This window comes from Lucilia sericata, unplaced genomic scaffold (assembly GCF_015586225.1).
Source record: "Lucilia sericata isolate MDLA Ls3-8-SP2 unplaced genomic scaffold, ASM1558622v1 Contig000422F_arrow, whole genome shotgun sequence".
Lineage (NCBI taxonomy): Eukaryota > Metazoa > Arthropoda > Insecta > Diptera > Calliphoridae > Lucilia > Lucilia sericata.
This window is the reverse complement of record NW_023994439.1, coordinates 230,001-255,243: the sequence shown is the minus strand read 5'-3', so window position 1 is coordinate 255,243 and position 25,243 is coordinate 230,001. Positions and strand designations below refer to the sequence as shown.

At 29.2% G+C, this 25,243-nt stretch overlaps 1 protein-coding gene and 1 long non-coding RNA gene across 2 annotated transcripts in view; one reads left to right on the top strand and one right to left on the bottom strand.

Moving 5' to 3' along the window:
* Positions 1 to 3,144, top strand: part of LOC119604750 — a 77,452-nt gene extending 74,308 nt beyond the window's left edge. The window contains exon 3 of the long non-coding RNA XR_005231539.1: positions 2,988 to 3,144. This is a non-coding gene — a long non-coding RNA (uncharacterized LOC119604750). The remainder of the gene's footprint in view (positions 1 to 2,987) is intronic.
* The window catches only part of LOC119604749 (nitric oxide synthase), a 93,501-nt gene that overhangs the window by 49,355 nt on the left and 18,903 nt on the right, over positions 1 to 25,243 (bottom strand). The window contains 7 exon segments of the mRNA XM_037957561.1: positions 2,613 to 2,649; positions 2,652 to 2,792; positions 3,007 to 3,031; positions 3,033 to 3,186; positions 8,653 to 8,792; positions 11,192 to 11,333; positions 15,312 to 15,403. Coding sequence (XP_037813489.1) covers positions 2,613 to 2,649; positions 2,652 to 2,792; positions 3,007 to 3,031; positions 3,033 to 3,186; positions 8,653 to 8,792; positions 11,192 to 11,333; positions 15,312 to 15,403 — 731 coding nt within the window.

Genomic DNA, 25,243 nt, shown 5'->3' with positions numbered 1-25,243 from the left:
TATAGACTAGACTATAGACTAGACTATAGACTAGACTATAGACTAGACTATAGACTAGACTATAGATTAGACTATAGACTAGACTATAGACTAGACTATAGACTAGACTATAGACTAGACTATAGATTAGACTATAGACTAGACTATAGACTAGACTATAGATTAGACTATAGACTAGACTATAGACTAGACTATAGACTAGACTATAGACTAGACTATAGACTAGACTATAGACTAGACTATAGACTAGACTATAGACTAGACTATAGACTAGACTATAGACTAGACTATAGACTAGACTATAGACTAGACTATAGACTAGACTATAGACTAGACTATAGACTAGACTATAGACTAGACTATAGACTAGACTATAGACTAGACTATAGACTAGACTATAGACTAGACTATAGACTAGACTATAGACTAGACTATAGACTAGACTATAGACTAGACTATAGACTAGACTATAGACTAGACTATATAGACTAGACTATACTAGACTATAGACTACTATAGACTAGACTATAGACTAGACTATAGACTAGACTATAGACTAGACTATAGACTAGACTATAGACTAGACTATAGACTAGACTATAGACTAGACTATAGACTAGACTATAGACTAGACTATAGACTAGACTATAGACTAGACTATAGACTAGACTATAGACTAGACTATAGACTAGACTATAGATTAGACTATAGACTAGACTATAGACTAGACTATAGACTAGACTAGACTATAGACTAGACTATAGACTAGACTATAGACTAGACTATAGACTAGACTATAGACTAGACTACAGACTAGACTATAGACTAGACTATAGATTAGACTATAGACTAGACTATAGACTAGACTAGACTATAGACTAGACTATAGACTAGACTATAGACTAGACTGTAGACTAGACTATAGACTAGACTATAGACTAGACTGTAGACTAGACTATAGACTAGACTATAGACTAGACTATAGACTAGACTATAGACTAGACTATAGACTAGACTATAGACTAGACTATAGACTAGACTATAGACTAGACTATAGACTAGACTATAGACTAGACTATAGACTAGACTATAGACTAGACTATAGACTAGACTATAGACTAGACTATAGACTAGACTATAGACTAGACTATAGACTAGACTATAGACTAGACTATAGACTAGACTATAGATTAGACTATAGACTAGACTATAGACTAGACTATAGACTAGACTATAGACTAGACTATAGACTAGACTATAGACTAGACTATAGACTAGACTATAGACTAGACTATAGACTAGACTATAGACTAGACTATAGACTAGACTATAGACTAGACTATAGACTAGACTATAGACTAGACTATAGACTAGACTATAGATTAGACTATAGACTAGACTATAGACTAGACTATAGACTAGACTATAGACTAGATTATAGACTAGACTATAGACTAGACTGTAGACTAGACTATAGACTAGACTATAGACTAGACTATAGACTAGACTATAGACTAGACTATAGACTAGACTATAGACTAGACTATAGACTAGACTATAGACTAGACTATAGACTAGACTATAGACTAGACTATAGACTAGACTATAGACTAGACTATAGACTAGACTATAGACTAGACTATAGACTAGACTATAGACTAGACTATAGACTAGACTATAGACTAGACTATAGACTAGACTATAGACTAGACTATAGACTAGACTATAGACTAGACTATAGACTAAGACTATAGACTAGACTATAGACTAGACTAGACTAGACTATAGACAGACTATAGACTAGACTATAGACTAGACTATAGACTAACGATCGACAGACTATAGACTAGACTATAGACTAGACTATAGACTAGACTATAGACTAGACTATAGACTAGACTATAGACTAGACATATAGACTAGACTATATAGACTAACTTATAACTAGACTATAGACTAGACTATACTAGACTATAGACTAGACTATAGACTAGACTAAGATAGACTAGACTAGACTATAGACTAGACTATAGACTAGACTATAGACTAGACTATATACTAGACTATAGACTAGACTATAGCTAGACTATAGACTAGACTATAGACTAGACTATAGACTAGACTATAGAATAGAACCCTAAGACTATAGACTAGACTATAGACTAGAGAGACAACTATGTGAACTTCTTAAGAAAGTTAGAAAAGGTAGTATTATTTTTAATATCAAAGTACTGAAAAAAAGTACTAAAGCACTGAATTTCCATGCTTGATACTCATACTTAAGGATTTATGAAAATTAAAGTACTTTTTCTAATTAAAACCTAAGACTTTGAAAGTAATTCTGAGCCGATTGTATTATATAATACCCTTCCCATCTATAATAATAACTCTAATCCCCCTGCTAACATAAGGTAAATAAATAAAAATTTATGATATAAAACACATGTGTTAATATTATTTTTTACATCCGAAACAGTCCCTCAACAGTCATAGAAACCTTGTAAACATAAAAAAGCCAATTGCTTTATTTTTTCTTACTTTGTGATTCATCCCAACTACTAACACATCAGTTAGAATATAAGTAATTGGTATGTATGTATATGAAAACTCACCGTAATTTTGATTCATTTTCAAAATGTTTCATAAACTTTCACTTGCGGTATGATGATCCACAATGGTGACATTACGACTTTGATATGATGTAAAACAGCAATATTAACTTCAAACCACAGCTTTATCTTTCCACAAGGAGGTTGGCGTACGTGTATCCAGATTCATTTTTAATGCACAGTCTAGTCACAAACGAAATATAAAAAAAAATAAAACATTTATCATTTGTATTCAGCCACTTAATGATGTAAAGAAAGATTACTTTTTGATCAAAAAAAATTGTGACACATTCTTGTAAAAATAATTTACTTTAAAACATAAAATTAATGATTAACAACATTTTTATTTTTTAATAATTTTTGTTTCTTTCTTTTTAGTGTTTTCTTTTTAAGAAACATACCTCCAAAATATTACGACGATTTGGTGTCGCATAAATTACGACAACCAATTTCAGTGGACATGTACCAGCCACTGAATGTGGTGGCTGTAAATTGTATACCACCAACATCGAATAACATGCTGGATACGGCAGGTAAAGCATACCATCGCAAGTTCATCTCACCAAACCATTCATATCTATAACGAAAAAAAAAACATCACAGAAATTTATAAAATTGAAACGGAATAAAGAATAAAATATGAAGGAAGGGTATTGCAACATAAACTCAAGATTTAAATCACTTCTTTGGTTCCAGTTAAAATACAATTACAGTTATGTTTCCCATTCTTTTAATTGGTTATGATAAAAGATGTCATGCAGTAACGCAGAAGTGCACTCTGGGCCAGAAATTAAATTTTTCGGTCGTTATTAAAACAGTGGACCTAAGTTCTAGTTCAGTTCTAGTTCAGTTCTAGTTCAGTTCTAGTTCAGTTCTAGTTCAGTTCTAGTTCAGTTCTAGTTCAGTTCTAGTTCAGTTCTAGTTCAGTTCTAGTTCAGTTCTAGTTCAGTTCTAGTTTAGTTCTAGTTCAGTTCTAGTTCAGTTCTAGTTCAGTTCTAGTTCAGTTCTAGTTCAGTTCTAGTTCAGTTCTAGTTCTAGTTCAGTTCTAGTTCAGTTCTAGTTCAGTTCTAGTTCAGTTCTAGTTCTAGTTCAGTTCTAGTTCAGTTCTAGTTCAGTTCTAGTTCAGTTCTAGTTCAGTTCTAGTTCAGTTCTAGTTCAGTTCTAGTTCAGTTCTAGTTCAGTTCTAGTTCAGTTCTAGTTCAGTTCTAGTTCAGTTCTAGTTCAGTTCTAGTTCAGTTCTAGTTCAGTTCTAGTTCAGTTCTTCAGTTCTAGTTCAGTTCTAGTTCAGTTCTAGTTCAGTTCTAGTTTCCGTTCTAGTTCATTCTAGTTCAGTTCTAGTTCAGTTCTAGTTCAGTTCTAGTTCAGTTCTAGTTCAGTTTCTAGTTCAGTTCTAGTTCAGTTCTAGTTCAGTTCTAGTTCAGTTCTAGTTCAGTTCTAGTTCAGTTCTAGTTCAGTTCTAGTTGTTCTAGTTCAGTTCTAGTTCAGTTCTAGTTCAGTTCTAGTTCAGTTCTAGTTCAGTTTAGTTCAGTTCTAGTTCAGTTCTAGTTCAGTTCTAGTTCTAGTTCAGTTCTAGTTCAGTTCTAGTTCAGTTCTAGTTCAGTTCTAGTTCAGTTCTAGTTCAGTTCTAGTTCAGTTCTAGTTCAGTTCTAGTTCAGTTCTAGTTCAGTTCTAGTTCAGTTCTAGTTCAGTTCTAGTTCAGTTCAGTTCAGTTCTAGTTCAGTTCTAGTTCAGTTCTAGTTCAGTTCTAGTTCAGTTCTAGTTCAGTTCTAGTTCAGTTCTAGTTCAGTTCTAGTTCAGTTCTAGTTCAGTTCTAGTTCAGTTCTAGTTCAGTTCTAGTTCAGTTCTAGTTCAGTTCTAGTTCAGTTCTAGTTCAGTTCTAGTTCAGTTCTAGTTCAGTTCTAGTTCAGTTCTAGTTCAGTTCTAGTTCAGTTCTAGTTCAGTTCTAGTTTCAGTTCTAGTTCAGTTCTAGTTCAGTTTAGTTCAGTTCTAGTTCAGTTCTAGTTCAGTTCTAGTTCAGTTCTAGTTCAGTTCTAGTTCAGTTCTAGTTCAGTTCTAGTTCAGTTCTAGTTCTTTCTAGTTCAGTTCTAGTTCAGTTCTAGTTCAGTTCTAGTTCAGTTCTAGTTCTAGTTCAGTTCTAGTTCAGTTCTAGTTCAGTTCTAGTTCAGTTCTAGTTCAGTTCTAGTTCAGTTCTAGTTCAGTTCTTGAAACGGAATAAAGAATAAAATATGAAGGAAGGGTATTGCAACATAAACTCAAGATTTAAATCACTTCTTTGGTTCCAGTTAAAATACAATTACAGTTATGTTTCCCATTCTTTTATTGGTTATGATAAAAGATGTCATGCAGTAACGCAGAAGTGCACTCTGGGCCAGAAATTAAATTTTTCGGTCGTTATTAAAACAGTGGACCTAAGTTCTAGTTCAGTTCTAGTTCAGTTCTAGTTCAGTTCTAGTTCAGTTCTAGTTCAGTTCTAGTTCAGTTCTAGTTCAGTTCTAGTTCAGTTCTAGTTCAGTTCTAGTTCAGTTCTAGTTCAGTTTCTAGTTCAGTTCTAGTTCAGTTCTAGTTCAGTTCTAGTTCAGTTCTAGTTCAGTTCTAGTTCAGTTCTAGTTCAGTTCTAGTTCAGTTCTAGTTCAGTTCTAGTTCAGTTCTAGTTCAGTTCTAGTTCAGTTCTAGTTCAGTTCTAGTTCAGTTCTAGTTCAGTTCTAGTTCAGTTCTAGTTCAGTTCTAGTTCAGTTCTAGTTCAGTTCTAGTTCAGTTCTAGTTCAGTTCTAGTTCAGTTCTAGTTCATTCTAGTTCAGTTCTAGTTCAGTTCTAGTTCAGTTCTAGTTCAGTTCTAGTTCAGTTCTAGTTCAGTTCTAGTTCAGTTCTAGTTCAGTTCTAGTTCAGTTCTAGTTCAGTTCTCTAGTTCAGTTCTAGTTCAGTTCTAGTTCAGTTCAGTTCAGTTCAGTTCTAGTTCAGTTCTAGTTCAGTTCTAGTTCAGTTCTAGTTCAGTTCTAGTTCAGTTCTAGTTCAGTTCTAGTTCAGTTCTAGTTCAGTTCTAGTTCAGTTCTAGTTCAGTTCTAGTTCAGTTCTAGTTCAGTTCTAGTTCAGTTCTAGTTCAGTTCTAGTTTCAGGTTCTAGTTCAGTTCTAGTTCAGTTCTAGTTCAGTTCTAGTTCAGTTCTAGTTCAGTTCTAGTTCAGTTCTAGTTCAGTTCTAGTTCAGTTCTAGTTCAGTTCTAGTTCAGTTCTAGTTCAGTTTCAGTTCAGTTCTAGTTCAGTTCTAGTTTCAGTTCTAGTTCAGTTCTAGTTCAGTTCTAGTTCAGTTCTAGTTCAGTTCTAGTTCAGTTCTAGTTCAGTTCTAGTTCAGTTCTAGTTCAGTTCTAGTTCAGTTCTAGTTCAGTTCTAGTTCAGTTCTAGTTCAGTTCTAGTTCAGTCTAGTTCAGTTCTAGTTCATTCTAGTTCAGTTCTAGTTCAGTTCTAGTTCAGTTCTAGTTAGTTCAGTTTCTAGTTCAGTTCTAGTTCAGTTCTAGTTCAGTTCTAGTTCAGTTCTAGTTCTAGTTCAGTTCTAGTCAGTTCTAGTTCAGTTCTAGTTCAGTTCTAGTTCAGTTCTAGTCAGTTCTAGTTCAGTTCTAGTTCAGTTCTAGTTCAGTTCTAGTTCAGTTCTAGTTCAGTTCTAGTTCAGTTCTAGTTCAGTTCTAGTTCAGTTCTAGTTCAGTTCTAGTTCAGTTCTAGTTCAGTTCTAGTTCAGTTCTAGTTCAGTTCTAGTTCAGTTCTAGTTCAGTTCTAGTTCAGTTCTAGTTCAGTTCTAGTTCAGTCTAGTTCAGTTCTAGTTCAGTTCTAGTTCAGTTCTAGTTCAGTTCTAGTTCAGTTCTAGTTCAGTTCTAGTTCAGTTCTAGTTCAGTTCTAGTTCAGTTCTAGTCAGTTCAGTTCAGTTCTAGTTCAGTTCTAGTTCAGTTCTAGTTCAGTTCTAGTTCAGTTCTAGTTCAGTTCTAGTTCAGTTCTAGTTCAGTTCTAGTTCAGTTCTAGTTCAGTTCTAGTTCAGTTCTAGTTCAGTTCTAGTTCGTTCTAGTTCAGTTCTAGTTCAGTTCTAGTTCAGTTCTAGTTCAGTTCTAGTTCAGTTCTAGTTCAGTTCTAGTTCAGTTCTAGTTCAGTTCTAGTTCAGTTCTAGTTCAGTTCTAGTTCAGTTCTAGTTCAGTTCTAGTTCAGTTCAGTTCAGTTCTAGTTCAGTTCTAGTTCAGTTCTAGTTCAGTTCTAGTTCAGTTCTAGTTCAGTTCTAGTTCAGTTCTAGTTCAGTTCTAGTTCAGTTCTAGTTCAGTTCTAGTTCAGTTCTAGTTCAGTTCTAGTTCAGTTCTAGTTCAGTTCTAGTTCAGTTCTAGTTCAGTTCTAGTTCAGTTCTAGTTCAGTTCTAGTTCAGTTCTAGTTCAGTTCTAGTTCAGTTCTAGTTCAGTTCTAGTTCAGTTCTAGTTCAGTTCTAGTTCAGTTCTAGTTCAGTTCTAGTTCAGTTCTAGTTCAGTTCTAGTTCAGTTCTAGTTCAGTTCTAGTTCAGTTCTAGTTCAGTTCTAGTTCAGTTCTAGTTCAGTTCTAGTTCAGTTCTAGTTCAGTTCTAGTTCAGTTCTAGTTCAGTTCTAGTTCAGTTCTAGTTCAGTTCTAGTTCAGTTCTAGTTCAGTTCTAGTTCAGTTCTAGTTCAGTTCTAGTTCAGTTCAGTTCAGTTCTAGTTCAGTTTTAATTCAGTTTTAGTTCAGTTCTAGTTCAAAGTCTCCAGATTAAGAATACATAAAATTGGTTCCCCTCTACCTGAATTTAATTTTTTTAACCAAAAAATGAGATTTCTGGCCCAGTGTATGGTATCAGATTTTTAACATAATTTATAGTGCGACGCATCAGTAAGGTCTGTATCAATTTAAATTTTAATTTTGTTAAAAATATGTATTTTTATATACAAAACTCTCTTAAATTCTAAAGTAAACTTCAATTTAAAATTACAATTATTTAAATTGACCAGTGAATATGAATTGTCTATTAAATCTAAACTCAATTTCGTGTTTTGCAATTTCTTAGTTAAATATTTGTTTAATAAAGTTAGCCCTTCTTTTTGCACACTTTTACCAATATTATTTTTAAACTATAACATTTTATGTATTTACTTTACTATGATCCGATTAAGTGATAAAAAGATAAAAATAGTAAAAAAAAAGAAATGATTTTGTTATACTAAATATTTAAAATTGAAAAGTATAAAAGGTGTAGCCAATAAAGTAGGGATACAAATAAAATCGTAAGAGTATAGGAGTTACAAATAATTTTTTTAAAAAAATATGGGGACATTAGTAGTCTATTCTGAAAGATATTTGCGATTTAACAGAAATAACATTAAACTAACTTTTTACAGACACTTTTTACTCTATATATTCTTATTTATTTTTACTATAACTATTATAAAGTATCATTTCTAACACTATCAAAATTCATTTAAAATGCCATCATACATAAATATTTATAAGTGTGTATGTGCTACACACACACATACATACATATACTTATTTATGTATGGTTGAAAAACTCATCTGTATTCCAAACACAAAATATTCAAATAACCACAATATTCAATAAAAAAACACAAACACTTTCTTAAACAAGTAGAAAAGTTGGAAGGAAAATAATTTTACCTTTAACCAACATACAATAAAAATAAACCAAAATTATAACACACACACACACATAATATGGGACACACACATCCGGATATAGACCAAAAATTTTCACTTTAGTTGAAGCAACCAGATGACCACTTAAGGCAGTTTTACTTAACAAAACAACAACTACATCAACTAGTATGTACCACAGTACTTGTAAAACTACTTTCACAACCACAATGATCGATAGTTGCTACTACTACAACTACATATTTTTTTTATAGTACAAAGGACATCATGTCCTTGTTGTGTTATAGCTAACACCTGTAGGTGTCTTGATGGTAAAATTGACACACATTTCCTGCCTAGACTTGATGTTATTGTAAGGTCATAAGAAAGAGATAATAAAACAATAATATTGTAAACTTACTTTGGATGACTTAATGGAACTTCTAAAATTAATTCCGGTGGATAATCGAAATAATCTGGATCATGACCATTGGCTGATACGACTAAAGGTAAAATATCCCATTCGGTACCTTTGCCTTTCCAACCCAATTTCATGCAGACCTAAAAATATAATCAAAAGTAAATTAGAATAAATATATTTTAAAATCGATCACTTTTTTTAAATTATCGAAAAACAATCTTATATTAAAAAGCGTCTTTTTAATGAAATCGATCAGTTTTCTTTAGACAATTTTTCGATGAAAGCGATCAATCTATCAGTTTTCTCATAAAAAACTTTTTTGCAATCAGTCGATCAGTTCTTTTCAACATAATCGATCAGTTTTCTATAGAAAACTTTTCGATATAAACGATCAGTTTTCTAATGAAAACATTTCGATATAAACGATCAGTTTTCAATAGAAATCATTTCGATACAAACGATCAGTTTTCTATAGAAAACATTTCGATATAATCGATCATTTTCTATAGAAAACATTTCGATATAAACGATCAGTTTTCTATAGAAAACGTTTCGTTATAATCGATCAGTTTTCTATAGAAAACTTTTCGATTGTATCGATCAGTTTTCTATAGAAAACTTTTCGATTGTATCGATCAGTTTTCTTTAGAAAACTTTTCGCTATAATCGATCAGTTTTCTATAGAAACCTTTTCGATGAGAACAATCGATCAGTTTTTCGATGTAATCGATCAGACTTTCGTTATAATCTATCAGATTTTTATAGAAAACTTTTCGTTATAATCGATCAGTTTTTTTAGAAAATTTTTCGATGTTTTCGATCAGTATTGTATAGACAGAATCGATCAGTTTTCTATAGAAAACTTTTCGATTATATCGATCAGTTTTCTTTAGAAAACTTTTCGATTTTATCGATCAGTTTTCTCTAGAAAACTTTCGTTATTATCGATCAGTTTTTTTAGAAAATTTTTCGATGTTTTCGACCAGTATTGTATAGATAGAATCGATCAGTTTTCTATAGAAAACTTTTCGATTATATCGATCAGTTTTCTTTAGAAGACTTTTCGATTATATCGATCAGTTTTCTTTAGAAGACTTTTCGATTATATCGATCAGTTTTCTTTAGAAAACTTTTCAATTGTATCGATCAGTTTTCTTTAGAAAACTTTTCGTTATAATCGATCTTTTTTTCAGAAAATTGTTCGATGTTATCGATCAGTTTTCTATAGAAAACTTTTCGTTATAATCGATCAGTTTTCTATAGAAACCTTTTCGATGAGAACAATCGATCAGTTTTTCGATGTAATCGATCAGACTTTCGTTATAATAGATCAGTTTTTTATAGAAAACTTTTCGTTATAATCGATCAGTTTTTTTAGAAAATTTTTCGATGTTTTCGATCAGTATTGTATAGACAGAATCGATAAGTTTTCTATAGAAAACTTTTCGATTGTATCGATCAGTTTTCCATAGAAAACTTTTCGATTGTATCGATCAGTTTTCTATAGAAAACTTTTCGATTGTATCGATCAGTTTTCTATAGAAAACTTTTCGATTGTATCGATCAGTTTTCTATAAAAAACTTTTCGATTGTATCGATCAGTTTTCTGTAGAAAACTTTTCGATTGTATCGATCAGTTTTCTATAGAAAACTTTTCCATTGTATCGATCAGTTTTCTATAGAAAACTTTTCCATTGTATCGATCAGTTTTCTATAGAAAACTTTTCGATTGTATCGATCAGTTTTCTATAGAAAACATTTCGATTGTATCGATCAGTTTTCTATAGAAAACTTTTCGATTGTATCGATCAGTTTTCTATAGAAAACTTTTCGATTGTATCGATCAGTTTTCTATAGAAAACTTTTCGATTGTATCGATCAGTTTTCTATAGAAAACTTTTCGATTGTATCGATCAGTTTTCTATAGAAAACTTTTCGATTGTATCGATCAGTTTTCTATAGAAAACTTTTCGATTGTATCGATCAGTTTTCTGTAGAAAACTTTTCGATTGTATCGATCAGTTTTCTGTAGAAAACTTTTCGATTGTATCGATCAGTTTTCTGTAGAAAACTTTTCGATTGTATCGATCAGATTTCTGTAGAAAATGTTTCGATGTTATTGATCACTTTTCTTTAGAAAACTTTTCGATGTTATCGATCAGTATTCTTTGGAAAACTTTTCGGTGAGATTGATTGATTAATTTTTTCTTAAAAAAACTTTTTGATATTATCGATCTACCAGTTTTCACAGTAACTTCTCGTTATAATCTATCGATCAATTTTCTTTAGAAAACTTTTCTATTATAGAAAACTTTTTCTATTAAATAATATTAAATTATTCCTTTTATTAAATTAAAATAATTTTCTATAAAAATTGTCTTTATTTTAAATAAATAATCAAAATAAACACGAACAAAAGATTACACCACACTATGGTTGTTTAAATAAAACCCTTATAATTCCTTTTGTCATCTGTTTTAATCTTTCACCCAAATGAAAAACTGCAACAGAAGAACAACAAATAAAATTCAAAATTTACCTCAGTAAATTCAACATTCATGGGATCTCCAATGATTTTGCCATCCGCTTGTTTGTAACCAGCATACGAGATAAGCTGAGCATTCCAAATACGATAATCATGACGTCCATCTGTACGCTGTGGAAATATGGTGATGGCTGACCTGTGCATCCAAAAATTGTTAGTTTTTTTTTATTTATTTAAAACATTCAACCGTGTTATTTGGCGAACAGAGTCAGAGATGAAATGAAATTGAAAATAAGTAGTAGAAAGAAAACAACATTAAATATATTGCATGAAATATAGTTTAATAGAGATTTATTTGCATACAATTTTTTCCTGTCATCCATTACCGTTAAAAATTATATAAAAAACATCAGCTAAATGAAACATTTCGAAATGAAAACTATTTGTATTAAATAAAAAAACAATCTGTATAAAAATACAAATTTCCATTTACTGTCAGTCATTATTATTTGTTCTTTCTATTGGATGCATTATAAGAGTTTTGTTTGTTTTGTTGGTCAAATTTAATTGGTAGTTAGGTTTTTTATCCATTTTTTAAGCAAATGTGTATTTTTTTGGGATTTAATAGAAAACGGATTTATTTCCCTGGTTTATATGAGTTTTTATGCTTGAACATATGGCAAGATTTATTACGTTTGAACACGTTAACATTTAAAACAACATTAGATAATTGAATTTTTTGTTTAAATTAAAATGTAAATTTGTTTATAAATATTAATATTTATTTATTATTTTTTTTTTGTTGTTGTTTGTGTTGTTATTAGCTTGTAAAGCAATTAGAAAAGTTATATAAATTTGTGTAAATTGTTAAAATAAAGTTGAAAAAAAATATTAATTGCTTTAAAAAAGTCAACTTTATTTAAAGGTCACCGGTGGCGTATGATTTATGTTTAATTCAAAATATTTACAAATTTAGCTAAAATGTGTTGCCATATTTGTAATAATTTATATAGAAGCAATTATTATTAATATTTGTGGGTGTTTGCCACAATTTTAACTCATATACTTAAAACCATTTCAATCAATATTACTCATACGCAGCAGGTGAACACAGTATGAGTTTTATCTTTTAATCGACCAAGAAATTGTTGTTGTTGCTTTATTTTCAAAAATTCAATTATTAAATAATCAAATAATTTTTAATAACACGCATAATTTTTAAGTAAATTTCAAAAAAGTTGTCAAACAAGTTCTACTATAGAACATTTTAGTCGTAACTATAGGTCAGTCTATTGTCTTGAGTATAAAGTAACAAATAGTCAAGTCTGTAGATAATCTATAGACTTGAAAACAAATCTATGGTCTTAACTATAGACCATTCTATAGTCTTGACTCTTGATCAGTCTATAGTATTGACTATAGATCAGTCTATAGTCTTGACTATGGATCAGTCTATAGTCTTAACTATGGATCAGCGTATAGTCTTGACTATAGATCAGTCTATAGTCTTGACTATAGATCAGTCTATATTCTTGACTATAGATCAGTCTATAATCTTGACAATGGATCAGCCTATAGTCTTGACTTTGGATCAGACTATAGTCTTGACTTTGGATCAGCGTATAGTCTTGACTATAGATCAGTCTATAGTCTTGACTATAGATCAGTCTATAATCTTGACAATGGATCAGCCTATAGTCTTGACTATAGATCAGTCTATAGTCTTGACTATGGATCAGTCTATTATAGTCTTGACTATGGATCGCATTATAGACAGCAAAGAAGTAACACATAAATAAATAAATAAAACAAGAAAATAAGAATATACTGGTTTTTGTTAATACCGTAAGAGTTTATTACAGTGATCTTGACTATAGATCAGTCTATAGTCATGACTATAGATCAGTCTATAGTCTTAACTATGGATCAGTCTATAGTCTTGACTATGGATCAGCCTATAGTCTTGACTATAGATCAGTCTATAGTCTTGACTATAGATCAGTCTACAGTTTTAACTATAGATCAGTCTATAGTCTTGACTGTAGATCAGTCTATAATCTTGACCATGGATCAGCCTATAGTCTTGACTATAGATCAGTCTATAGTCTTGACTATAGATCAGTCTATAGTCTTGACTATAGATCAGTCTATAGTCTTGACTATAGATCAGTCTATATTCTTGACAATGAATCAGCCTATAGTCTTGACTATAGATCAGTCTATAGTCTTGACTATTGATCAGTCTATAATCTTGACAATAGATCAGCCTATAGCCTTGACTATAGATCAGCCTATAGTCTTGACTATAGAACAGTCTATAGTCTTGACTATAGATCAGCCAATAGTCTTGACTATAGATCAGCCTATAGTCTTGACTATAGATCAGTCTATAGTCTTGACTATTGATCAGTCTATAGTCTTGACTATGGATCAGTCTATAGCCTTGACTATGGATCAGCCTATAGTCTTGACTATAGATCAGTCTATAGTCTTAACTGTAGATCGGTCTATAGTCTTGACTATAGATCAGTCTATAAACTTGACTATACATCATTCTATAGTCTTGACTATAGATCTGTCTATATCAGACTACATTCTTGACTATAGATCAGTCTATAGTTTTTACATAGCTCAGTCTATAGTCTTGACTTTAGATAGTGTTGACTATAGATAAATCTATAGTCTTGACTATAGATCAGTCTATAGTGTTGACCATAGATATATCTATAATTAGATGAGTCTATAGACTTGACTATAGATCAGTCTATGGTCAAGACTATAGATCAGTCTATATTCTTGACTATAGATCAGTCTATAGTCTTGACTATGGATCAGCCTATGGTCTTGACTATAGATCAGCCTATAGTCTTGACTAAAGATCAGTCTATAGTCTTGACTATATATCAGTCTATAGTCTTTACTATAGATCAGCTTATAGTCTTGACTATAGATCAGTCTAGACTATGGGTCAGCCCATAGTTTTTAAAATAAATCGTTCTATTGTATTGACAGTATAGACTAATTTTGACTTTAGAAAGACCATTAATCGACCAATAGCCTTTCAAAAGTCAAATACAGTTTATAATATTGCTTATAGATCAGTCTACAATATTGACTATATATTGTATTTGCTTGACTATAGATCAGTCTATAGTCTTGAATAATGATCGTTTTATTGACTTGAATGTAGATCACTGTACAATCTTGACTACAGATTAGCCTATAGTCTTGAATTTAGATCAGTCTATAATCTACACCATGATCAGAGTGTAACCTTGACTACGATTAAGGAAATATTTAAACTTCAAACTTATAATTTTTTAAATATTCTTTGTTAAAAAGGAATTATAGAACTTCTTTAACTGATTCATTCAACTGTTAACAGCTCAATTCATAAAAGTAGGTAAAAACAAACAAAAAAAAACTATTAGTTTTCTTAAAAAATATTAAGTGATGATTACCCCCAAAAAATATACTTAAACAACAGACAACATTATCCATAAATATAAAAGGGATACACAAGGAAACAGACACAAAAGGTAAAAAGTTTTTAGAGCCAAACTTTTAGAAAAGATTGCAGCACAATATACATATGTGTTTGAGTACGAAAATATTAGGTGAAATATGTTTTTGACTACAATCAAATACACATAAACTTGTTTTTAAGTCTCTTAAGTAATAAACTTTTTGACCATTAAGACTAGAATAGAACATTTATTAACCCTCTCCCCAGGAAACCTTTTATATAACTAAAGGTTTTATACGTTTCAGCTATTTATTAGTTTTAAGTTTTCTTTTTCATTATCAATGGGACAAAACCGCCCGTAATAAATTGTTTCTCTGGCTTATGGACAACGACTAGGTTTATTAAACAAACCAAAAAAGTAAAAAAGAAAAAACTAAAAGTTAATAGAAAATTTCATAAACTTTTGCGATTACAATAAAAATTTACATATGTATGAATGGTCTTAAATGAAATGAAAAAGAAAATAACAACAACTTTAGATAAGTAAGTTAAATTAACTTTGTAGCTTAACTTTTTGCAGAGTCTACAATGTAAATCTTAAAATATTCTATTAGATGTATTTTAGCAAAATAAAAATATATATAAAAAATAAATGTGCTAGAAAATGTTGTTAATAAATTAAAATAAAAAAACTCATTGTTAACTTACCTTAAATTACCTTTGTTGGTGGCATATTTAATGTGATTACAAATGGCTTCAAACATGCCACTGGTTGTGGTCACATAACGACAATCAAAGACCTTTTTGAAAGAAAATTAAAGAAAAAAAAATTAAAACATTAGACCTTTTGTATTTTTTCTTTAATAAATGTATTTTTTTTCTGCGGATAAAAATAACGAAAATTTATGCAGTTTAAATAAATGAAAAAAAGAAGAAAAACAAAAAGCATAAATAAACAAGCACACACTTAAATACACAAAAAAAATATTTTGTCTTGATTTGAAATTCAAACTAGTAAAACTTTTTTCAACAACAATTGACAGTGGCAGATTTTTGGATGAAATTTAAGAAATTTGCTTAAAATTTGTACTTTTTTTCTATTCCTACTGAAATAAACATTATATAAAAATCGTTATTACATGACGTATGATTAATATTAATTAGTAATATAAGGGTTTGATTGCAAATATTATAGTTTTAATTAAAAATTTGTTCAGCAATATATACAGTAGCGAGCACAAAAATTGCAACGCGGGGTCATATGATCTTTGATTTTGTCTGTTTCGAAACAACGGTAATCAATCCATCTCTTCTTTTTGCTGTTTATTCTCTTAACTCAGAGCTTCCAAATAAGCGACATTTTATTTCAATTTCTATTACGCAAAGTGAAATATTTTATATTTGCTGGAAATTTATGATTTTTATTGCGTTTTGAATGAAAGTTTCTTGAAGAAATTAAACAATACGAATATTATAATAGTAGTAATTATTATCTAATCAAAAAATAACTATTATTAAAGCTCTATAGGATAAGAATTCATGCTTGAAATTGGTTTGTTTTTTTGAGTGAAAAATTTGACGTAAATCGATCTGTATTACGATTTCACCTGAGAGAAAGCGTGGAAAGGTAACAGATAGTGGTCATTTTTGGAAAACTACCACTTTTAGAGACCGTCACATGATTAAATTGTTCAAAATCGCCCCACGAAAGATGTCAGTGGACGTTGCTGGTTTCACAAAGGAGCATATGGGTGACTCTATTGGAGTTCAAATTGCCCGCAGAAGGTTTAACAAAGTGTAATTTGCTTGGAAAATGATTCACAAAGAAATCCCAGATTAGTAGAGTCAATAAAAAGTACCGCTTTGAGTTTGAGAAATGTGTTAAGCATTGGTCAGGTGGTACTGTAAATGCTTGACATATAATCAGTGATTTTATTGCGAAAATCTCGCTTCTTGAACCACTCCAAAATGGATTTTTCGACATATGTGACTATTAGACGAATATATTGTCTTTGTCTAGGCCATCTAGTAAGAAATTTATAGTATCGGAGCCAAATAAATTTTATTTGCTCACGTCGTCACATAAGACCTTAACCCGCTGTTCACTTGACCAATGCTGATACGTTTCGCAAAATAACGGGGCTTGTTTTTCTTGACTCTACTGATGAATGGTTCCTTAGTAAAATGTTTTCCAAGCAAATTACACTTTATTAAAACGTCCGCGAGCAATGTGAACTCCAATAGAGTCACCCATATGCTCCTTTGTGAAACTAGCAACGTCCACTATCTTCTTTCGTGAGCCGATTTTAAACAATTTAATCACCTGACGGTCTTTAAAAGTGGAAGTTTTCCATAGACAACCACTATCTATTCCCTTTCCATGCTTTTTCTGAAGTGAAATCGTGATTCATATCGATTTACGCCAAATTTTTCACTCAAAAGAACGAACCAATTTCAAGCATGGATTCTTATTCTCTAGAGCTTTAATAATAGTTCTTTTTGATTAGATAATAATTACTACTATTATAATATTCGTATTGTTTAATTTCTTCAAGAAACTTTCATTCAAAACGCAATAAAAATCATCAATTTACTGTTATTTTATTGCGTTGCATTTTTTGTGCTCGCGAAAAAAGTTCACTTTTTTCAGCAAATATAAAATATTTCACTTTGCGTAATAGAAATTGAAACAAAATTTCGCTTGTTTGGAGGCCCAGAGTTAAGAGAATAAACAGCAAAAAGAAGAGATGGATTCATTACCGTTATTTCGAAACAGACGAAATCGAAGATCATATCGTCACGCGTTGCATATTTTGTGCTCGCTACTGTATATATTTTTATAAACGTAACACTTTAAGCTTGAACTGATGTGCGCAAGATTCAGTACCTTAGTTGGCAAAATATTTAAACCCATTTGAAACTCTGTAATAACAGATATGATGTACGGCTTAACAGATTTTCATCCTCAACTTCCGTACAATTTGTTTCATATTCTAAACATAGAACAAAAGTCATCGTCAGTGTTATTTAAGTCTCGAAAGGCATCAGAATGTTGATTCCTTCAGCCTGGATGAAGAACTAAGAACTAACTTATTTTTTTTAAGATTGTTGTAAGGTCTCATCATTTAGTTTAGTTAGTTAGTTGTTAGTTAGTTAGTTAGTTACCCGTTAGTTAGTTAGTTCGTTCGTTAGTTAGTTAGTTAGTTAGTTAGTTCGTTTAGTTAGTTAGTTCGTTCAGTCCGTTAGTTAGTTAGTTATGTTAGTTAGTTAGTTAGTTAGTTGTTAGTTATTGTTATAGTAGTTAGTTAGTAGTTAGTTAGTTAGTTAGTTAGTTAGTTAGTTAGTTAGTTAGTTAGTTAGTTAGTTAGTTAGTTAGTTAGTTAGTTAGTTAGTAGTTAGTTAGTAGTAGTTAGTAGTAGTTAGTTAGTTAGTTAGTAGTTAGTTAGTTAGTAGTTAGTTAGTTAGTTAGTTAGTTTAGTTAGTAGTTAGTTAGTTAGTTAGTAGTTAGTTAGTTAGTTAGTAGTAGTAGTTAGTTTAGTTAGTTAGTAGTTAGTTAGTTAGTTAGTTAGTTAGTTAGTTAGTTAGTTAGTTAGTTTTAGTTAGTTAGTTAGTAGTTAGTTAGTTAGTTAGTTAGTTAGTTAGTTAGTATTGTTAGTTAGTTAGTTAGTTAGTTAGTAGTTAGTGTTAGTAGTTAGTTAGTTAGTTAGTAGTTAGTAGTAGTTAGTTAGTTAGTTAGTTAGTAGTTAGTTAGTTAGTTAGTTAGTTAGTTAGTTAGTAGTTAGTTAAGTTAGTTAGTTAGTTAGTTAGTTAGTTAGTTAGTTAGTTAGTTAGTAGTAGTTAGTTAGTTAGTTAGTTAGTAGTTAGTTAGTTAGTTAGTTAGTTAGTTAGTTAGTTAGTTAGTTAGTTAGTTAGTTAGTTAGTTAGTTAGTTAGTTAGTAGTTAGTTAGTTAGTTAGTTAGTTAGTTAGTTAGTTAGTTAGTTAGTTAGTTAGTTAGTTAGTTAGTTAGTTAGTTAGTTAGTTAGTTAGTTAGTTAGTAGTTAGTTAGTAGTTAGTTAGTTAGTTAGTTAGTTAGTAGTTAGTTAGTTAGTTAGTTAGTTAGTTAGTTAGTTAGTTAGTAGTTAGTTAGTTAGTTAGTTCGTTAGTTAGTTAGTTAGTTAGTAGTTAGTTAGTTAGTTAGTTAGTTAGTTAGTTTAGTTAGTTAGTTAGTAGTTAGTTAGTTAGTTAGTTAGTTAGTTAGTTAGTTAGTTAGTAGTTAGTTAGTTAGTTAGTTAGTTAGTTAGTTAGTTAGTTAGTTAGTTAGTTAGTTAGTTAGTTAGTTAGTTAGTTAGTTAGTTAGTTAGTTAGTTAGTTAGTTAGTAGTAGTTAGTTAGTTAGTTAGTTAGTAGTTAGTTAGTTAGTTAGTTAGTTAGTTAGTTAGTTAGTAGTTAGTTAGTTAGTAGTTAGTTAGTAGTAGTTAGTTAGTTAGTAGTTAGTTAGTAGTTAGTTAGTTAGTTAGTTAGTTAGTTAGTTAGTTAGTTAGTTAGTTAGTTAGTTAGTTAGTTAGTAGTTAGTTAGTTAGTTAGTTAGTTAGTTAGTTAGTTAGTTATTAATTTAATTTTCCTTAACATGTTTTTGCAACATGGCAAATCATTTTATATTAATTACGAATTGTTTTCTTTTAAACGGAAATATATTCCGTTTTTGAAATAATCTAATCAGCAATGTATATATTTTTTGAAAGCTAAGACTGGTGGCTTTCAAATAATGTACAATTTGCTGTTCTTTTTAAAGAAAACATAAGGCAATTTCTTTACACAAAACTTAAAATTTCAAATATTTTCAATTTTTTACCACTATGCACATTAAAATACAGTTGTAATGAAATTTTCCCACTCATTCGTTACCGTATGTTTCTACTTATATTCTTTGGAAGTATTTCAAACTACAACTTCCTTTAGCTACAAATAATAATTTTTCATTTGGGCTATATGTCTTTATTTTCAGCGCTATTTCGTCTTTGAAAATGCTTTAATTTGCACTTTCAATTGAAAGTTGTGCTTGAGAAGGAAGATGTGAAGCTGGTAGAAGTAGAGGATGTGTAAACATGTTTTACATTTACACTTGAATGCACAACTAATACTAGTAAAAACATTATGCAAAGCTCACTATAGCATGCAACAAAACTATAACTTTTTCACATATTTGCAACACCCCCAACCACTCATGTTTTTGTTGTGAACATATTTGAATAATGGCACAGACTATAGCGAAGACTTTAGATACAAAAATATGTTAAAGATGTCTTAAAAGAAGCAAGAACTTGCACTAGGTGTTTACATCATCACCTTTTACTTTTTATTTATAAGTATAAAATAAGCGTGTATATATGACACACTATGGTTTGGAAGGCACAGAAAAGCGCCCAAGAAAACAAGACATTATTGTTGTCTTGGCATATAAAAGCATGTTATGGCGGTGTTCAAAAAAAATTATACAAGAATTGTTCCTCTTGTATGTCTTTTCTCACCTTGAGTTGATTATATTCATTCCTTGACTTTGTTTTTATCTTTTCTACCTTTTTCTTGTTTTAGACTGTTAAAAAATGGAATCTTATTTTTAGCTTTGTTTTCGATGAAATGAAGTGAAATGTTTCCTTTTTACTTACTTTTATAGTTTTTTTTAGTTGAGAGTGAATAATCAAAAAAGAAAAATTAAATTGAATTTTTTGTATAATTTAGTCAAATGCAAAGTGTACATTTCAATAATGCATAAAAAATGAATATAACAAAATGTAATGAAAACTATTTTTACTCGAACAGGTGGCAGAACGGTTGCTAACAAACCTAATGGATTTTAAAATTAATGAATTATGTCAAACATAAAAAGAAAAGTTATGTGAATACATAATAAATTGAATTTTTAGTTATTATTAAAAAAATATAAGTTGCAAGCAAATGCTGTTATACACGTCGTATGATTAATATTAATTAGGGACTATATTGCTCTAAATGAAAATATATGAATTTAAGAAAATAATTTGTTCAACAATATATACATTTTTGAAAACCCAGGAACTTAAGCTATAAAAAGAAGTATAACTGTGTGTTTAAAGTAAAAGTTTTGTTAAAAAAAGTTTATCTAATGAAAAAATATTTTTTTCAGAGAAAAATTTTAAACAAAAAGAAAGTTATTTAGAGGCATAGGCTCCTAAAAACAGTCAAATGTTGAAATTTTATTAAATTTATTTGTTTTAGACTTAAAAACAAAGAAGTAAATTTTTGCCACATGGCGTATGATTAATATTAATTAAGGACTATATTGTTTTATATGCAAATATTTAAATTTTACGAAACAATTTGTTCAACATTATATAGATTTTTAGAAACCTTAGACTTTAAGCTTTAAAATGAAGTATAATTCCAGGGGACTTAATGATAAAAGTAACAACTATTTTTTAAATAAAAGTTTGTTTGATGAAAAACTAATTTCTTCAGAGAAACATTTTAATCAATGATGAAGTTATTTAGTGGTATATTCTTTTAAAATATTGATTTATAATAAAATGTATAAAATTTTCTTGTTTTAGACTAAAAAATATAAATAATGAAAATTTTTACCACACGACGTATGATTGATATTAATTACAAACTAATTTCATTTAATAGCAAATATTGACATTTTAGGAAATATTTTATTCAGCAATATATACATTATTAGAAAGCTAAGATTTTAAGCTTTAAAACGAGATATTATTGCAAATGTTTAGCATCGATCGAAACGAATAGTAGTCGAATAGGCCAAGGACTGGGCTATAAGACGGATGAGGCAAAACTTCCTCATCACTTTATTCAGACATGAAGCAGTGGGATTCCCTACAGGGTTCCTGTTCTAGAATTTTTAAGTTATACAGTATATACCTCAAATAGCAATGTATTAATATTTCAAACACAAAACTTCTTATATACAAAATATAAAACCTTTTTTTCGATAACAAAACTCAAGTACGTTAAAAAACACATAAATTAAATTCCTTAAATTAATTTAACGCCTTGATTTCTCTAGTGCTAAAACAGGCCATAACCGAAACACTTGTTTAACAACAAATCAACAAATAAATTTAAATTTGTGGGTTTTTTTAAATATTATTCCCTTTGTGGTCACAAAAAAAAAAACACTTGAAAACTTAACAACCAGTAAATAAGTACTAAATTCATACTAACAACAATAATAACAACTTTAATAAAAAGTACTTAAACACATACCTACCTACCAACAATAAAAACAACAACTTATGAGAAAAGATCATACCAGCAACAACAATCAAATTTATACCAGAAAAAAAAATAAATATTTTATTTCAAGTAGATGAAATACTTGAACTAAAAAATTAAATTATACTCAACAGAGTAAAATACCAGAAATTTCATAAGAGTTTAGTTATCCAACAGAGTTATAGTTAGAAAGTATTAATGTGTTGTTTCTAGATAACGTGTGAGTAGTTTGAGTTAAAATTTTACTTGTATTTTGTTTTTGTTACAATAACAAAATACAAGTAAAATTTGTGCTCAAACTACTCGCTCGTTATCTAGAAACAACACATAAGTGTAAATAAAAGTATTTAGAATTTTTTGTTTAAAAAAAAACTTAAAAAAGTAAAGAAATTGTTGGTTGTAAAATAAAATTAAGTTATTTATTCATTTATATCTGGTTAGTTAGGATTGTGTTTTATAAACAAGATTTTTTTCAGAATATGATACATGAAGATTTGCAAAGTTGGTAAAAGTTTTTAATTTTTTTGAAAAATATTTTATTAAGAATAAATAAATGTAATTTACATACATAATATTCTAGCATTTACACAAAACGAAAGTTTTGATTAAATTTGAATCTTGAATGTATAAATCGGCCTACGATTTCGACAAGGATTATTGGATACCATGGTAAAGTGTACGCAATTTCTGTATGTATAGTTAATTGATCACAAATTTAACTTCTTATATCCTTTAACACGAATGTATTCTGCTGATATTGACATTTTCTATAACAATTCTCAATTTGTCAAATCTTACTTCGTGCCAAGTCTATATAAAATGCATTTACAACATAAAAATATTGTGAATGTGAGTGCATTCAGGTGTTTCCTATCGAGAACAATCAATGAAATAAGATTGGCACTTACATTCATAAATACTTAGTACTGTGTAAAGAAAATACATCCTAAATAAATATACTCCTATATAAAAGTATAAGACATTTATGTATGTATTTAATATCAATATTTGTCATTATTTACTATTACTTCAATTCAATTTATACATATAGTCCTGTTACAAGGACACACATAAAAGAATTATTTTACTTTCATTAGATTGTCCTTTATAATGAACTCTTAGCCTTAATACCTTGCACATAGGGGCACACTATAAAATAAGAAGAAATTGTGAACTAACTAACTAACTAACTAACTAACTAACTAACTAACTAACTAACTAACTAACTAACTAACTAACTAACTACTAACTAACTAACTAACTAACTAACTAACTAACTAACTAACTAACTAACTAACTAACTAACTACTAACTAACTAACTACAACTAACTAACTAACTAACTAACTAACTAACTAACTAACTAACTAACTAACTAACTACTAACTAACTAACTAACTAACTAACTAACTAACTAACTACTAACTAACTAACTAACTAACTAACTAACTAACTAACTAACTAACTAACTAACTAACTAACTAACTAACTACTACTAACTAACTAACTAACTAACTAACTAACTAACTACTAACTAACTAACTAACTAACTACTAACTAACTAACTAACTAACTAACTAACTACTAACTAACTACTAACTAACTAACTAACTAACTAACTAACTACTAACTAACTAACTAACTAACTAACTAACTAACTAACTAACTAACTAACTAACTAACTAACTAACTAACTAACTAACTAACTAACTAACTAACTAACTAACTAACTAACTAACAACTAACTAACTAACTAACTAACTAACTAACTAACTAACTAACTAACTACTAACTAACTAACTAACTAACTAACTAACTAACTAACTAACTAACTAACTAACTAACTAACTAACTAACTAACTAACTAACTAACTAACTAACTAACTAACTAACTAACTAACTAAAGTACTTTCTAAAAGCACTTCTTCTAAAAGTACTTTCTTCTAAAAGTACTTTCTTCTAAAAGTACTTTCTTCTAAAAGTACTTTCTTCTAAAAGTACTTTCTTCTAAAAGTACTTTCTTCTGAAAGTACTTTCTTCTAAAAGAACTTTCTTCTAAAAGTACATTCTTCCAAAAGTACTTTCTTCTAAACGTACTTTCTTCTAAAAGTACATTTCATTTTTATAACCTGTTCACTTTTACTTTCTTTTAAAAGTACTTTCTTCTAAACGTACTACCTTCTAAAAATACTTCCTACTGAAAGTACTTTCTTTTCTGTTCCATAGAAGTGTTCACATTTGGTCCTTTTAAATTTTTATAATCTGTGGGCTTATGATTTAATTACAGTTGCTTTTGATGTAATTGTAATTGAAATTTTACCAATTACAATTACTTGTAATGTTATTTATTTAGGTTTTGGGAATTACAATTATTTGTAATTGTAATTTAAGTTTTGCCAATTACAATTACATGCTTGTAATTGTGATTTTTTTCATATAATTACAGTTAATTTGTAATTAGTAATACAAGTAATTGTAATTAGTTAACCTCAATTACAATCACAAATAATTGTAATAGGTTATTGATAAATTACACATTACAAGTAATTGTAATTGGTTATTACACATTACAAGTGATTTTAATTGATAAAACATCTATTAAACATTATAAGATTTGTAATTATTTATTGGCCAATTACAAATTACAAGTAATTGTAATTGACCATGTAATGAATTACTTTGTGTAATCATTGCCTCAAGATTGCTTGATAAACTTTTTTTACTTAGTTTTGAAATTTGTGATTTGCACAAATATTAAATTTTTAAGGCTTTTTTCAACATACAGAACCACTGTGATTTAAGTATAATACTTATATTTATGATTATTTCTATCAACCACAAATATATTAATATTTGAAATGAATAGATAAATATTATTACAAAAGAAATGTACCTACTTAGAAGATCTTTCATTTGATGTAGTTTAAGATATAATTGAAAAAAATTTTTTGGGGGATTTTACTCATATTTCCAACATTTATGAACAGAATTTTGAAAACAAAATTTTTGTAAAAAATCGGTCTACAAATTACCCTTTTAAACCTTTACCCTTTAACTATCGTCCGATTTTAGTCAAACCATCTCAAAATGTGTTTAATTTTAATTTTAAACTTTTAAAGAGATATTCTAAAATTCACTTTAATGAACATGATTATTTTTGATATTTTCCATTTGACCAAGAGTTTCCCACAAAACACTGAAGTGCTCCCTGTTGTTTTGCTTTTACTTTGATTTAAAATTATTTGATAAGTTTTGGAATTTGTTTTTTTTTTTTTTCACTCATAATGGTACGTGTTGAAGTGACACTGACAGATTGTGTTTGAGAGAGTATTTAAAAGTAAATACTTTAATTATGATGACTTTTCAGTTTTATGAATGACAGAAACACAA